The sequence below is a fragment of the Myodes glareolus genome, chromosome 23 (genome assembly GCF_982192425.1).
Source record: "Myodes glareolus chromosome 23, mMyoGla1.1, whole genome shotgun sequence".
Lineage (NCBI taxonomy): Eukaryota > Metazoa > Chordata > Mammalia > Rodentia > Cricetidae > Myodes > Myodes glareolus.
The window spans coordinates 21061055-21078043 of NC_142048.1; the positions used below are offsets into that span (position 1 = coordinate 21061055).

At 38.2% G+C, this 16989-nt stretch overlaps 2 protein-coding genes across 3 annotated transcripts in view; one reads left to right on the forward strand and one right to left on the reverse strand.

Moving 5' to 3' along the window:
- Neil3 (nei like DNA glycosylase 3) overlaps window positions 1-10041 on the forward strand; it is a 44759-nt gene extending 34718 nt beyond the window's left edge. Inside the window, exons 8-10 of the mRNA XM_048455779.3 lie at window positions 913-1333; window positions 7823-7997; window positions 9582-10041. Of these exons, the coding sequence (XP_048311736.3) occupies window positions 913-1333; window positions 7823-7997; window positions 9582-9764 (779 nt within the window). The 3' untranslated portion in view covers window positions 9765-10041. The remainder of the gene's footprint in view (window positions 1-912; window positions 1334-7822; window positions 7998-9581) is intronic.
- Aga (aspartylglucosaminidase) overlaps window positions 1-16989 on the reverse strand; it is a 92806-nt gene that overhangs the window by 15587 nt on the left and 60230 nt on the right. The window contains exons 9-10 of one of the 2 annotated variants that reach the window (XR_015736222.1): window positions 16401-16507; window positions 13927-14040 (exon numbers count right to left, since the gene is read on the reverse strand). Coding sequence is in view for 1 of the 2 variants with exons in the window: in XM_085680311.2 (XP_085536437.2) it covers window positions 16464-16507 (44 nt within the window). In the remaining variant the exon portion in view is untranslated. Of the gene's footprint in view, window positions 1-13926; window positions 14041-16117; window positions 16508-16989 lie in introns of those variants that run through there. The other variant, XM_085680311.2, reaches the window with a different exon arrangement.

Below are 16989 nucleotides of genomic sequence, written 5' to 3' on the forward strand. Positions count from 1 at the left end.
GACAATTGTACTGATTTCATTGAAATCCTTCAAAATAACTCTTTAGAACTCCCAATCTCAAGCGTTCAGAGAATGTAAAACCTCCGAGGAAACCTGTGATTAAGAGCCATCTCGCTGATGCGGCTCCCATTGTGTTCCCAAAGTGTTATTTCTTTCCCCAATTAGAGATGAGAAAGTTCGTTCTTGACTTCAGGACCCCTGCATTGTGGTAGCGGCTGTATTGTGTTTGGTTCCCTGGGCCTGTGAGGCAGGCATCTCCCCTCAGACAGCTTTGCTAAGTCTCAGGAGGGACTGCACCTCCTTCATTTTCAGTCACCCAAGAGAGAAAGAAGCGGGGAAAACCAGTCTTAGTTTTCTACATTCTGAAATGCCTTCATATGTCTCATCAACTATTTCTTGTTAATATGAAGAAGTATATCTTAGGCACTATATAGATCATATCATGATGTTGATTCTAAAATTCTAGGGTATTTGTTGAAACAAGTGTCTATAATTCTTCTTTACTAATCATAAGTAAACTTCATTTGGTCCTGTCAATCATATACATATTCCTGCCTATACATTAGTCTCTAGCTGCCGAACTGAAGCCCTATGGGACATCATTCTTAATTACCAATGCTTATTACTTCGCCTAATATTAACAAAATTGATAGCTGAATAATCTTTGGATATTTAACATGCAAAAGCAAATATAAATCTTTGCTAACTCCATCTTTTGGTTTCTATAGGTTGTTGCTAATATATTACCTAAGCAGAAGATAACCCGCTGTAACACGTTCAAGTGAGCTTGGCAACATGGTTGTGCATATTTGCTTAGTGTAATGAACTAAAAGTTTAAATCAACTCTATTTCAAATAGCCAGTATATTGTATTTCTAGGAATACTGCAGAATTCCTTATCTCTTTTTTCCAGATTCGGTGCTCAAGAATGGAGAGAATTCCGTTGACTTTAGCAACTTAGTGAAGTACCCTTGTAATAACTTTGAGAATACACATACAGAAGTGAAGATCAACAGGAAAACTGCCTTTGGAAGTACAACCCTTGTCCTGACTGATTTCAGTAATAAATCCAGGACTTCAGTCAGAAAGAAAAGCCCAAACCAGATAATAGGCGGGGAATTTCAAAACTGTCCTCCCGCAGACATATGTTTTAGTGATGTACAGCACCCCTCCACAGAAGGAACAAACTCTATCATTCAGCCAGCCAACAAGGTAAACATATCGCCTATAGTCTGTGCCCAGTCTAAATTATTTAGTTCAGCACATAAAAAATTGAAAACCGCTCACTCTTCAGAAGCAGACCTCACACGTTACAGCCCTGGACCTTCTAACAGGTATGGTATTCCTAACTGTGTCTTTACAGTGCTGGTGTTAAGTTTTTGTTGTTATTGTTATAAGCAGTTTTAAGATCAGTAAGACATTTGTATCGCATCAAGTTCTAGGACGGCAGAAAATCCATCCATTGCTAGGAAAGTTAAATTGCTCTTCATAACATAAGCACTGAAAAATCATTATAGTAATTTGCCTGCTTTTCTTTCTCTAGCTAATTGATGTTAGAAAAGAGAAGAAAGGGAACAGATTTTCCTGCAACTCCAAGTATTTTTTTTTCATCATTTCCAGAATATAACCATATGTTCAATATGACATATTTGGAAAATATCAGAAAATATAGAAAACTATTTAAAACACCCACGATCGTACCAGGTATCTGCTGATATGTGATATATAGATATTCCTTGGTTTCCAAGGTAGTTGTATCCCAGTAAACCTGTCATAATTTGAAAAGCATTCCCTTCCCCCAACCTTACTATCAGTCTAACCATACACGACCCTGTAAGGTCCCAGTTCTCTCCCTCATGCCATGTGCCTGATTGGGAGTTAGAGCTTGTCAATCACTGGGAGAGATTGTTAGCCTCCATGCCACCAGCCTGAGTAGAAACCAAAATTTGAGCTCTCGCTTCTACTGTATACATGTCAGTGCTTCATGATGGAAAAGTCAGAGCATCCTGGGTAACAGTGTATCTGGGGGGCCCAAGCATTTCTTCCCGATAAAGCATAGCTCTGAGGGAAACCATTATATATAAAAGTTTAGTGTGTGTCCTCTGTTTTAAAATAGGGAAGCTGCGATACCCGCGGTTGCATTTTTGTTAAAGAAAGTAGCTATATCTTTAGCCATGTGGAATTTTTTTCTCCTATTTTAACCAAAATTTCCCAAAGAGCATCCATGCTGTTTTTTTTTTTTTATCTGAAATGAAATTACCTTCCCTCTTAAGTTCTACACATACTAGATATATTTTCTGAAACCACCAGCAACATGGCCGGAAGAGGATTGTTAGCTGAGCTGTGGACCACCCTTACTGACCTCATTCCCTCTCCTTTCTATCACTGCCTGTGGTTGGCTGTTTTTCGCTCTTTGGCATGGGGGGGTGGGGGGTGCCACCCAGCTCCCAAATAAATCACATGGAAGCTTATTCTTATTTATAATTGCCTGGCCTTAGTTCGGCTTGTTTTCAACCAGCTTTTCTTAAATTATCTCACTACCTGTTTCCTCTGGGCTTTGTCCTGTTCTTCCTTCTGTGTACCTTACTTTCACACTTACTAGGTGGCTGGATGGCTGCCTGGCTGGGTGGTTGGGTGGCTGAGTGACTGGGTGGCTGTGTGTCTGTGTGTCTGTGTGTCTGGGTGGCTGGATGGCTGGGTGGCTGGGTGGCTGCTCCCTGACGTCCTCCTGCCTTTGTTCTCTTGCTCTTCCTCAGCTTTCTCCTTCTATTTACCCTCTCCACCTGCCAGCCCCATCTATCCTTGCTCCTGCCTCGTTATTGGCTGTTCTGCTCTCTAGTAGACCATCAGGTGTTTTAGGCAGGCAAAGACTCACAGCTTCACAGAATTAAACAAATGCAGCTCAAACAAAATCACGCACCTTAAAATAATAAGCCCCAACAACAGCCAGATAAGCAGCTGTCAGAAAACTATCTGGCCACAATTTTTTTTTCAAATTGATTCATCACGCATCAGTTGCTATACTTATACGCAGCATTTTAATTTTGAAAACATTATTAATGTATTTGGGGCAGCGTGATGTGTGGAGGTGAGAAGACAATTTGCCGGAGTCTGTTTTCTTCTTCCACCCTGTAGGGTCCAGGAAGCATGCTCAGGTCTTTTGGCTGGTATCGAGCACCTTCGCCCACTGAGCCATCTCAGTGACCCTTGGTAACATTTTAAATAAGAGTAAATAAAGCCAATAATGTCTTTTCTTCCCGTGTATGTCTTCTCTTACCAATGGAAGACAGTTACCGTGGAACCTGAAGTAATCTCTGGGGAATTTGGATTTCTCGCTGTTTCTTTATCTGTGCTTTATTGATGGGGAGGTTCTACCTCTGGGGGTAGCATGATGGACCACCTGTTGGAAACTCCTAATCCAAACTCTGGGAATCCTTAAGGCTTATTTCTTAACAATTCTCAGACAGTTTTTGCCCAGTATATGCATTTCTCTCCCCCTTCTTATCCTACCTCAATATCTTCTATCATGAGTTAATCCTGATGATTGATCCTAAGCTAATTCTTTCTAAATATTTTGTCCATAATCATTTATCTGTTGTTCCTGTTATATTAGAACTAAGCTATGGAGGCCTGAACTTTTAACTGAGTAGCTAAATGCATCTTTTTATTCTAACCCTAATTGATGCCTCACGATGAAAATCAGGAAGGAGCTACAGTCTGAGTTGGGAGGCGGCCCTGGGGAAGAAAATAGCTCTTAGGCAGTTTTTCTTTTCAGTGGTGTAACTGGAAGGAAGTGGAGGTGATTGCTTTAAAATATTGTGCCATTGATTGTACCCAGATGAAATATCCTGGCATATCTTTATTTTTTTTCATGCAAGCAAACAAAAAACACCAATTTAATTCATGAATTAAGGATTAAAAAATTAATGAAAACTTAAATTTAAATGATTTCTTCATAAGCTATTAACAGTAGAGTCATACGATTAATCACAGTGCACAGCATTGCCTAGAAATTTTTAACTGTGTGTGTGTGTGTGTGTGTGTGTGTGTACTGAATAGAACATCAGGAAGAAACTCTACAATGTGTGTGTGTGTTGTGTGTGTGTGTGTACTGAATAGATCATCAGGAAGAAACTCTACAGTTGTCTGTGTGTGTGTTGAAGAGAATAAATCAGGAAGATACTTTACGATCAGTCATGATCAACTAGCAGAATAAATGTCAAGTGATGAAATGAATCCTCCCAGCAGCCCTTCTGCACCCAGCTACTTTACAAGGAATAAATTGCAAATTACTGTCATTTATTTCATTTTTCTCCGTGTCTGGCAGCTAGAGTGTTCCTCTCGTGGACAAGATGCCTAGCAGAGGCGCACCACAAAGCACTGCTCAAAACAGGTGGTCCACTCAGAATTTATAGCCAGTCTATTTTCCTTAATAATCATAGGGTAATTAATTTGACTTTTGTTCCCTTAATTAGCCATCGCTTTGCCATTACATTGCATGCTATGTTGATAAGGCTTAATTTTGGATTGATCTCTAAATATACTTGAATGTTATCCAGTTACCAGATGATAAATCAGATAATTGAACCAATTTTTAAGCAGTTGACAATAGCTTCTAAAACCAGTTTTAAATCTTTGATCCAATTTCTGTAAACAGAGAAAACATAATGATACATTTTCCAAAAAAAAAAAAAGTGTGTGTTCTCGCTGGAATATCACACAAAGGTCCGCATGGGAGAGTAAAGGGCCCCATTGAAATCCTCCCTGTTTTCCCATGTCTGTTCGCATCAGTACTTGGAAGTCCTGCACGTGTTTCTGTCTCTCCTCTTGGAGTTCCTAGTTGCCTCACTCATTTAATTTCTGCTTACTTTAATCTTTGAAATTATCTTGGATTGTCAAATCTACGTCCAGTTGGACTGACTAAATAAAAACTTATTTCCAAGAAGTATTTTTGTTATAATAAACCATTCAATCTATAAAAATCAATAACTTAAATTCGTGATTGCTAATGTAACAGTTTTCCATCCCAGGGATGGTTTTTCGATCTCTGGTTTCTTTATTTTTAAGCTATTAGGATGGAATTTCTATTATTTTTGGAGAACTTGTTATGCCTCAAGCCTTGTCCATGATCCTACTGATGCCCTCTCCAGCACACTACAGGCACACTACAGGCACACTACAGCCAGGAAGGCCAGATTCAACAAACACCTGTTTAGTTATTTTTCTGTTAAAAAAAAAAAAACCACAGAATTGAGTAGTTGCCACAGAGACAAGCTTAGCATACATGTCTGAAAAGGGTTTGTCAAGTTGGTCTAAATATCACTATGTCACTTATAAATCAGTATTCAAGAGATGAGCCGAGTCACTGCAATGGGTTCAACTGTTCGTTATGCCAACTTTACCTAGGAAAAGGCTCTGCTCTATTTGGAAAGTTTTTAAATAATGATAGAAACAAAGAGGAACCAAGCGATCCTCGATTTAGCTGAATACTTAATTAGCCCGGATAATGTTTTCTATCATAAAACAGGATAGCTTATGCATATTTAGAGCTGATGGGATCGCAGGTGGCAGGAGGAGCGTGGTTCCGTTAGCTCCACACTTCACAACTTAATGTGCCTATGAATCACCTGGGACTCTTGTTAGCAAGCAGATGCTGATCCCAAGGGGACTTGGAGGAGGGGCGGGTAGCTCCCTGTATCTGAGCAGCTTCTGGGTGATCCTAACGGTTCCATTGATTGGGACACATTCTGGCTACCAAGGATAGAACAATTAGAACAACACACAACCAGCTTTATGCCAGAGAAGACATCATGGAAGACAAAATGAAGAAGAGGCCAGGCCTGCAGCCTCTTGAGTCCCATCCTCCACTTTTGTACCCCAGAAAAGCTTCATAGGAAAAAATTGAATACTCCTTAGTTAGGGTCTGTGAAATTTGGGTTAACACATAAGACAAGTGAAATGGGAAATGTTGAAGTAAGTACTACCAAAGGCAGCACTTTAGAAATTATGCATAAAACTGTTTTATTGTTCTCCTTCTGGTATGGGTGCTGTAGCTAAGGCCCCTCTCACAGTGGGTGTGTGCAATACCAAGCTCCATGCTTAACCCTTCTGTATTTCCTTAAGACAGGCTCTTGCTAGGCTGAACTGGCTGGCCTTGAACAAACAAACCTCTTGGCTCATTCTCCTGAAAAGCTGGAGTTACAAGCCTGAACCACCAGGGCTACGAAATGGACATAAAAACCGTGTTATGTGCGCAGATATAGAAAGCCCCTTTCCACTTGTGTCTACCAACACCCTTACCCTCATCTTCTTTCTCCCTTAAGTTTATTGCTGTCTATGAAACCTCTTGACATCTATTGACGTCTCTGTAGCCATGCAGATAGTGAGCTTCTCTATCTATGTTATGGTTTGAGACTGCCTCTAGGGCCTGTTGGTGCAAGGAAGGGGGTGGAGAATAAAAGCCCTGTGCTTAGCTCTCAGCTTTCCTATTCCAGATTTGATGTGAGCCATCATTCTAAGATATTATTATCACCTACTGGCCACTCTGAAGAGAGAAGCAACAAAATAGTTGCTGGTGAAATATTTGATGATAATACAATTTAATGATATTTACTACTGATGAAATATTTAATGATAATAATATCTAATGATAATGCTGTCCATAGTAAATGACTGTAGCTACTTTTGTGTTCCACGCAGCTGCTCTATCAACAGCCCCAGAACTGTGCTTAGATTGGTTAAGGTCTTTGCCAGCAGATATTTTTAAACTAATATGTTTGATAATATCTTTGATAAAGTTTAAATCAGTTTCACCACAAACAGTCGCTGAGCATTTCAATTAGATATTCTGCTGGAAGCATCCTTATTGAAACACATATTGCAAAATTTAGTCTTGGAGGCCATAAGAAAAGAAATTACTCTTGATTTCTAGGTATTTGGGACAATTATTATTGTTGTTATTGTTTGAAATTTTTTACAATGTGGAAAGCAGACTATTTTACTGTTAATAAAATTTTTAAAAACTGAGATGTTATGATTCTGGTCTTGTTTTGTTTTGGTGCTGGGGGTCAAACCCATTTTGCACATGCTAAGTCCATCATCTACAACCTGGGTGAATTCCCGTCCTCTCCTTTCATTGACATGGACATTTTTATTCTGAACAGGTCACTATATATGTGTTGCTTATAATATATAAGATATAGAAAATTAAAAATTATAAAGAAACTCTATTCTTTTTCCAATGAAGAAATTGCATATATAGTCGAAGGACACGATCCCCTCCTGGTCTGTGTTTGCTGTGTGCAGGGATGATCTCCAAACACCCTGGGTTTTAATTGTAAAGAGATGAAAGCCCCCTCTGCTAAGCTTTATAAAATTGTTGCTCTTCCCAGCTGCCTGTTTCTTACTAAAACGTTATTGTGACTAAAATAATAACCCTGATCAAAGAAAGGCCCAGAAAATTGTTTTACAGTGGACAATGGATGCTCACAAGATGGCCTCCTCGGTGCATTTAGTGTTTGTGCAGATGAGAAAATAATTAGAGATGATTGTTACCCAACTTGCTTTGTGAGACGTGGCCGGTCCGGGTAGACTTGAGAATATCTCAGAGGAAATGGAAGTGCATGAATATGGTGTAATGTATGGTAAGGGAAAAACTGAACCCCAGAAATGAAAGCTTAAAAAAGTCCTATATACCACATATGGATTCACTTTTTCCTTTTATTTCAGAAACTTTGTGCCTTTGACACATAGTGAGTTTAGAAATCAATTAGAATTGCCCGAAACAAAACAAAAAATTAACAGTCTGCGACTTGTCATTACAGTGGACTCCAAACCAATACAGTGGATGCTCCTCGCTCTGTAAATGCTGGCACTCCTCGGTGCAAGAAGCACAACCGCCTTTGTGTTCTCCGCGTGGTGCGGAAGGACGGAGAGAACAAGGGGAGGCAGTTTTATGCCTGCCCTCTGCCCAGAGAAGCACAGTGCGGATTTTTTGAAGTATGTGTAATATTTCTCATGCTTGCTATGCATCAAGTTAATTTTAACTATTGTAATGTGGCAAATATCAGTTCTCACATCTTTATCTATCTATCTATAAATCATTTATTTATATATTTATTTGTGGCAGGAACCTCCCAAGTTCTGGGGTTACAGTAACACACCATTTTAAATGGTCATACTAGTGTTCAGAGCAAAGCATGGTGTTACATTGTTCAGCAAATAATATTAATATTACTGATAGAATAGCTACTGGATTAATAAAACATTTCATATTTGTAATCACAAGTGTATCAATGTTGGTTTTGGTTCATAATGATATGTAGAAAAATACTGAGGTCAGATGTGGTGATTCACATCTGGATTCCAAGTACTGGGCAAGTTGAAACAAGAAGATCTTTAGTTTGAGATATAATGAATTTCAAACCAGCCTGGACAGTGAAACCCTATAGCAAAAAAGAAGGAAGGGAGTGAGGGAGGAAAGCAGGTAGAAAGGCGTTAAGTTCCTAAGAAATACTGAATAAGAATTCTTTAAAACCCATGACTTACACATTAGGTGGAGTACATGAGAAAAGTCAGCATACGTGCTGATAATTGCCTTGGATTTACAATAACCGTAGTGAGTTCTACTGTAAGTGTAACCTGGTTGAGCGGTGTGGAGGAGACGGGAACGACAGCCTATGGTAATCCAGCCCCTGGTGATTCTTTGTACCTGGTATAGGGGACAGAAATGTGTGTCCCGTCAGTCAGTCTCCTGTTTTCCTCGGAGTACACCTTCTCACCATGCTGAATGTTAGTCTGATGTTCAAAGACACTCGTTTCCCCTAGTTAAACTCCTTATGGCATCTAATAGAAAAAGGCAAATGTTGATCCCTTTCAGTGCTGAAGCAGAAACATTTCTGCTTTGTCTTACTGAGAAATAAAATGTCGCTCTGTCCAGTGTGCAAACTTTCTTAAGCACATTCACAGGTTAAATTTGATGATTTTAGGTCCTACACCTAAGATATGCTTCATCATGATAGATTCACAGATTTCCTCAAGAGCCATTTTAAATATAATGGAAAATGATGTTAGTAATTTCATATTGCTAATACGATCACAGCCTCCTTCATTCCTCTCTTGAGACCAAATACGAGGAATGGCTTTGCTTAATTTAGTCCGGGCAAGTATCTGCTGGGCTCTTCCTTTTCCTAGGAGACTGATGGAATGTAGTATTACAGTTATAATCAATATTTGATAATATTTTAACTAGAACAAACAAAGTTTGGATACTGGTGATAGCTTCTTATCAAGATTCTGAGAGTTCTCAGTTACTTTCAATAAAGGGAGGAACTTTTTATATGTTTTTAGATAAATTCAAGTTTGCAATTAGGACAACTAATGTGTGATTCAAGCAAGTTACTAATAAAATACTTCTTATAGAATATGGCTTTTAAATATGCAGTAACTAATAATTTACTCTGTTTTACAATGTCACTTTGGCAGTCACTACAGTGAAATCAATATCCTATCAAATGAGGCTAGTGTTGTCCGTTCACATTGGAACTTCATGCATTCCTAATACCACGTCTTTTCCTCCTTTAGTGGGCAGACTTATCCTTCCCGTTCTGCAGACATGGCAAACGCTCCATTATGAGAACTGTGCTGAAGATTGGACCTAATAATGGGAAGAATTTTTTTGTATGTCCTTTGGAGAAAGGAAAGCAGTGTAATTTTTTCCAGTGGGCAGAAAGTGGACCAGGAATGAAAATTCTTCCAGGATGCTAATATTTTCTCTTTTTAAAGAATATCTGGCATATGAACTTCTCAAACTCACAATGTTCATCCCCTTTGTTTAGTAGAAGCTTAGAGAATACTTGTGGTACATATAAATTAAGATATTGTAGTATTTTGAGAAGTATTCTTTGTTTAAATGTGTTCGTCACCTTCCCATTTATTTTGTCATAGTGAACATGCTATATTTCACCAGGTGGACAGTACATTCCCTTTAAAGTGTATATTTAATACATTTACTATTAATGACAATAAAGTATACTTAGTATGATTTTGGTCTCCCATAACTTCTTTGGTGAGCAGTAATTTATTTGTTTTTAGGAGATTTATTATTATTATTATTATTATTATAAGATAATCATTGTGTTATGAATACTAAGCTACTATAAGATGGTAGAGATACACTGAAAACTTCAATGTTTTTCAGTGTTTTCATAGAAAATTGTTGGGATCCAAACTAAAATGACAGGACAGAAGGCATGTGTATAAAGAAATGAGGTTTGATGTTTTCCTAATCTTGAGTCTAATGTAAAAAGGTAAGTGCACCTCTGAATCTTAATGTATTAGACTAATGATGACCTGAAATGTTATCCAAAAACCTTAACTTTTTTTATTTATTTGTAGTGTCGGCTGTGTGTGTGTGTGTGTGTGTGTGTGTGTGTGTGTGTGAGAGAGAGAGAGAGAGAGAGAGAGAGAGAGAGAGAGAGAGAGAGAGAGAGAGAGAGAGATGTGTGATCAGGTGATAAAACCCAGGTCCTTGCTCATGGATTTTAATATAGACCTTCACACCTGTGTTATTATTTTATTTTTAGTGCTCATTTTTGCCTTTTCCTTCAAAGTTAGATTAACTATCTATGTTTCTCAAGGGGAAAAATAACGATCAATCTTAAGGTATTTTTGCATGTTTGTAGAAAAATCCTTCCAGAGAAGGGTCAATGTATTTTTGAAATGGGCAGCAAACCCTTTCTATTCTACCATTAAATTGTCCATGCAGAACTATAGAAGTTAATAACACATGAAATGATAGCCAACAACACATCACATTCATAGTCTTTTTTTTGTTAACTCTGTACTGAAAAGGCAAAGTTAGAAGCAACCTAAGATCAATGGTCATTACCCCAAGAGCTCAATGAGGCAACAAATCTGTGTGACAAACCAGGCACTGAACTGGTATTCTCCTCTGACTTGACATTAAGTAGAGAGGATGTGCCAGGAATGAAGGGAAAAGCAAAAGACGTGCAGCAGAGAGAAAAAGGCCACAGCTGAAAGACTTCTATAATGACCCAGTCCTAAACCGTGCAGCTGAAAATAAGGAAGTACAATGAGAACAGAACCACAACTGGTTTATTACGATAAACTTAGATCCTTATCCAATAGGAAGTGTGTAGGATCTATATGAGGCAAATTCCTGAGGAGCACCAAAGACTCAGTTGGATGGACAAAGCTCACTCTTACTTAGCAAGGTTAAATATTTAAAATATACCATTATTATTCCTATCTAACTTTGAATTTGAACAAAATTCTCCAATAAGAAGAGAGCTTGTCCTTCCATTTTACCAATAACCTCTGAGTATCTACCGCTCTCATAGCGAACTGGATCCTGGATAAATTTGTGATACTCAATGGTGTAATGGAGGAGACAAATTCTTTTAAAAGAATTCTTTGTAGCAAGAAACTATTGGAAGTGATTTCCCATTTCTTACAGCTTCCTCCCTCACGAGAGCAGAACAAAATCATAGGATGGGTGTAGAAACCCCAGTTCATTCCGTTGTGGCTACCAGAGCCACCAGAAAGTAAAAGCAGTTTCTAAAAGGAGATATTCAGAGAGGGAGCGCGTCTATGGGGCAGATAAACCTTAGGGTTCATAATGATAAAGGAAATGATGCAAAAGCTAATAGATGTTGAAGGTTAAAGGCTTAAGTGGGGATAGAGGCATGAAACATGATGGGTTAGCCAAAACTAAGATTGTTAGCTTTTTGAGAACCCACTACTTTATAAGATAATTTAAAAAAACAAATTTAAGAAATATGTACAGAGGTACTCTTCATGGATAAACAATGCTGCTCTCAAAAGACATACGTTTTCAAGTATAAATTTCGGTACAAGATATGGGATTTCTCTTTTTGAGTTATTGCTCCAGGAGGTCCCAGAAGCTCCTGAAACAATACAGAATATTGCCATTGTTCTTGGTTGCCCACCGTAACTAGATGGTAAGGTGCTTAAGACACTTCAGTTGCAGGACTTCAAGAAATCAGTTGGAACTGACCAGGATACTCCTTCCCTATTGACTAGCTTGCATGGTGATGGGAGGTTTTATGTAGGTGTCTGCAGTGGGGAAGAAGTATCATCAGTGGTTTTTATCTAGTTCTGTGACCTGCCAGATAAGATGTGCCCAATATTGACATGAGGTCATGGGCATCAGCAATAACTTTCTGACTAGATTTAAGGTATGTTCTACAGGAGATAACTCATGCCTGGTCCTATAAACGTGGTCAAAAGGCCATGGCTGCAGAGGTCATAGGCCCTGGTAGGAACCTACTATTGCTTTGCTAAATAGTCAGGTTGTCAAACTGTCTTTTAAATATTTGTGATCGTATCCATAGACAAGTGCTTCTTTTTGCCTTGGTAAGAGAAGCTTAATTTTATAATGGGCAGTAGTTAAGGCAGAAGTTCATAATAACTGGTCAAAATACTGAGAAGTCATGATTAATAGGACTTCTGTATCAACTCCCCATGCCATTATTGCTCAAGAACACATGGAAGAGAAAACAGAATTTAAGAGTGCAGCTGTCCTCTGAACACCCATAATCTCCCAGCTGTGGTTATCTGTTCAAGACCTGCACAAAATCAAACGAGTCGAAACTCCATCGTAGATGAGGGACGGAGAATCTCATGAATCTCCACTCTGAGGTGAAGAGATTTGGAAGCTGACGGTTGCTGGGGAGGGTCAATTTTCTTTGGTGGTATTACCACTGGTAGATTGACTATGCTGCAGTGTATGGTCCTACACTCATACACATATGTGTGATAATAACTGGGCTCAGTGGGGTATTAAAAGAACCAAACAAGCATGAAGTTAGGAGGCTGACATGTTGATGAAGTCTGGGGATAGTTGGAGAGGGAGATTGGGGATAGATATAATTAAAACAGATTGCATACATGTATGAAATTCTCAAGGAATAAATTAAAATACATAAATAATTTTTAAAAGTCTGAACAACTAGCCAAGACAGTTTGCAGTTAAATCTCACTAGATGACTCCCTGCTGAGATGAAAATATCAAATCTCTTGAGAGACAGCAAATCTGGAGCGTCCACCATCATATTCACAATACTCATGGTGTGATGCACAGTATGCTATCCAGTGGAAAGCCAGCATCAGCATCCACTTCAGAGAAAAACCAATCGGGACCCAACTCCAATATGATCCAGATATTAGACGTTTCTAAAAGGGCTGTGAAACATATTATTGTAACTATGGTTGCTAATTTTAAGGAGGAACTATACAAGAGGGAAACTCGAATCTTGAAGTAATTTAGACAATCAATGACTCCTGCAAAGCAGACTCAAGAGCTGAGCTGCTGGATTCCAGAGCCTGTGTGTGATAATCTGATGGAGGAGGGTCATCAGTCTATGTGTTACTCTCATCAGTTAATTAATAAAGAAAACTGCTTGGCCTGATAGGTCAGACTATAGGTAGGCGGGGAAGACAGAACAGAATGCTGGGAGGAAGAAGGCAGTGAGGCAGATGCTATAGCTCTTCAAGATGGACACAGGTTAAGATCCTTCCTGGTAAGCCACCAACTTGTGGTGCTACACACATTAATAGAAATGGGTTAATCAAGATGTGAGAGTTAGCCAATAGGAGGCTGAAACTAATGGGCCAAGCACTGTTTAAAAGAATACAACTTGTGTGTGGTTATTTCGGGTGTAAAGCTAGCCGTATGCGAGCCGGGTGGGAATGCAGCCCACCACTCTTTTCTACAATAATCTTTCAGTTTAACTTGTGGAAGAAGCTATGTAGTCTTCTGGTATTCACCTCCTTGGGTTTGGCTCTTGCTGCCTGATATTTCAAGACAGTACCATCACAAACACAAGGCATCTCAATGACAGATGAAGAAATATGAAAAGAAAAACATAAAATATTGAATTCTTACTGTGCACAGCTTTCTTGAGTACTTTCTGTAGATGACTTCATTCAATCCTCTTGCCCTCCCTTTAAAATAAGTGTATCTTTTGTTGCTTTCCATGTTGCCATTAATTTTCCAAGTCTATGAAACAAAGCCTTGTGTAAATTAAGTCAAAAAGTATGTTTCATTAAGTCATGGTTTAAATGAACTTTACAAATTGTAAATCCTATTATCTAAGTAATGTATTCTTTTCCCCTATTAAACAAAAATAACAGTGTCCAGAAATGCATGTTTGTTTCAGCTAACAATCATAAAAGACATGAAAATAAAAGGAAAGAAGCATACAAATGATAATAATTGATAATAATTGCAAGTAATAGGATGAGATACAGTGGGTTTTCTTAAAATTTATAAAAATGTGTTACTTTTTCGTAATTTAAATTTTTTGTTACTTCAATTTCTATTTTCTTTGGAAAAATATTGTTTTCATATACTTTTCTAAAGCCTTTTATTAGGTTATGACAACTTATATATGCTAAAGGTATTCAATAACACTAGGGTATGATTGAGGAACATTTTATTCAGGACCTTCAAAATAACCATAGAAGCAGGGCGTGGTGGTGCACACCTCTTATTTCAGCACTTGGGAGGCAGAGGCACGTGGGTCTTTATTAGTTTGAAGCTAGCCTGATATAAATAGCAGTGCCAGGTCAGTCAAGGCCACATGATGCGACACTTCCCACACACCCCCACAAAAAAGGTAAATAAAAAGAACTTAAAAATAAATAATGTAGAAACTATAACAGATTGGGCTCTGAATTCATCATGGCAACTGGGAATTTATAGCTTCACAGAAGTGTAGAAAGCAATGAATACAGAATTACTAAGAAGAAACACCCATAATAAAGGAGTCCAGCTCAATCAATCTAACAGGATTCTTAATGAAGACAAGCCAGGGTGATCAAACAACATCTGGGATTTGGTAGATGATGGGGAACTTGTCCAAATATGGAACATGAGGCAATTCTGACTAATCGGATGAAATATTTGCTAAAACAAAATTTTATAAGGAAATTCATAGATGAACACAGCAGATTCAGATTCCTGGCTCATGTCTGGCCTAGTAAAATGTCTTTGTCATATCTTACCAATATTTGCAAGATTTGTATAGAAATGGTAACATATTTTACAAAGCAAGATCTTTTTTCTTTGTATATATTGCAGCATCTCATATTTTTAAGGGGGCATTGCAGCAGCTGACTTTTCTCTTTATCCTTCACCTGTCTGTAGAGCTCTACAACTATAATAAGGCTTAAACCCTTCACATTTCTTAACATTTATTTCCATAAGAGATTGTACATGTTGATATATATATAACAGTCCCTGCTGCAATGAAAATAAAAATAGTTTGCTGTAAGCCACATAGAAGCAACCATGGCCTCAGAACAGTTTGGGTTATTTCATTTGATCTGATCTGTTGTAGAAGTAATTATAAACTCTTGAAATTATGTAACAAAAGATGAACATAAATCAATGTATTTACCAGACATTTTGGTAAGGTTATTGGTAGGTAGTTACAGCAAATTGGGAAAACCTCTACTACAGGTCTAGGTGTCTTCTAATAACACTCTTAACTTTACAGGTTTGTGGAAGCCAGTGGTCAGCTGACATATCAATGTATCTCAGAGGCTTGGGAATTAAAGGACTGTTAGGTTAGATGCAGAAGTTGGTGATAAATGGCGCTTAAGGGAACTAAAGACAGCACAAGATAAAACATTCTGACTTTCCACAATCAAGAAGTTCTAATTAGTTTGTAGAAACTTCCATATTGGTGTCGCATTTTCAGGAAATTTCAGGTCATACATAAACTTTTACTCCTCATAGAAATATACTTAGTATTTTCCTCCACACACACTGGAAACATGATGGACATCTGTGGAATTTAGTAGTAGACAAGCTTTTAATATACGTTCAGTCTCTTAAACATTTTAAACCTTGTTGCCACTATTCAAATATGAATATACCTAAATGTCATTGAAAATGAGACTTACTGGTTTGTTTTAAAAGAAATTCCTCAGTATCTAAAAGCTATTAAACTTTTGTAATAAATAAGTGAAAAGAAACTCTCGACAATTTTCAGAAATCTGCTTACAAGTCAGAATTAATTGGATTAAAAGGTCTGTACTCATGGTAGAGAAAAAGAGATGAAAACGTTAACTTACATCTATGCCATTTTTAATGACACACAGAGCTGAACACATGTCACTGTTTCTTACATTGCCATGAGTTTGAACTTCTTCATTTTGTCTAAAAACAAGCCAAGCAGTTTAAATAATTTGGCTTCAAATTCACATAATTGCTATTGAACATTTACTATGTGGTAAATCCAGTGATGGGGAACTTTTAGATAAAGAGCACATTAATACATAAATGAAGTTCATATTATAAGAGATAATAGCTCGATAAACATAGTTAAGGGGTATAGGAGGCAAAGCTCATACCTCATTTGTCAATCAGAAGAGCTTCAGGAAAGAGCAGTTGGAAGATTTAGCCATAGTGAAGATTTAGCCTCTCTGGAACATCTCAGTCCGTTGGCACAGCATGAGACCTGTGGGAGCAGGCATGGAAGAGTTACATGGAACAGCAAATTAGCCAACCAGCCCTTCTGCTGAGCTGGGTAATCGTGGCATACCTGGAGGAAAACATGGGGGTAATTGTAAAGAAGCATCAACTCCCTGTTCATGGCTGTAAGTGGAGCTCTTAAGCTGGGCTAGTTTTATGATCAGAGTCTACGGAATAAGTCTGTCTTTCCATGTCAGGAGACTGTTGGCAAACAAGCATGTCAAGGTATACTTGCATGCTTAGTGCTTGGACAGGTAAGAAGGGATTTCTTTAGCTACTGATGAGGGAGATGAGCTACACCTTTTACTCACTCCCTCCGTCTGAGACAAGAGTGAGTTCTGGAGTCAGACTATCATTTCAAATACTTGCACCAACCCTTTCTATGCTAGTGACTGTTCCCAAGGAACTGAAGTCAAATTCAAGATACAACAGAAACAGGGGACTCAAGACTATGCTGATCAAGAGTCC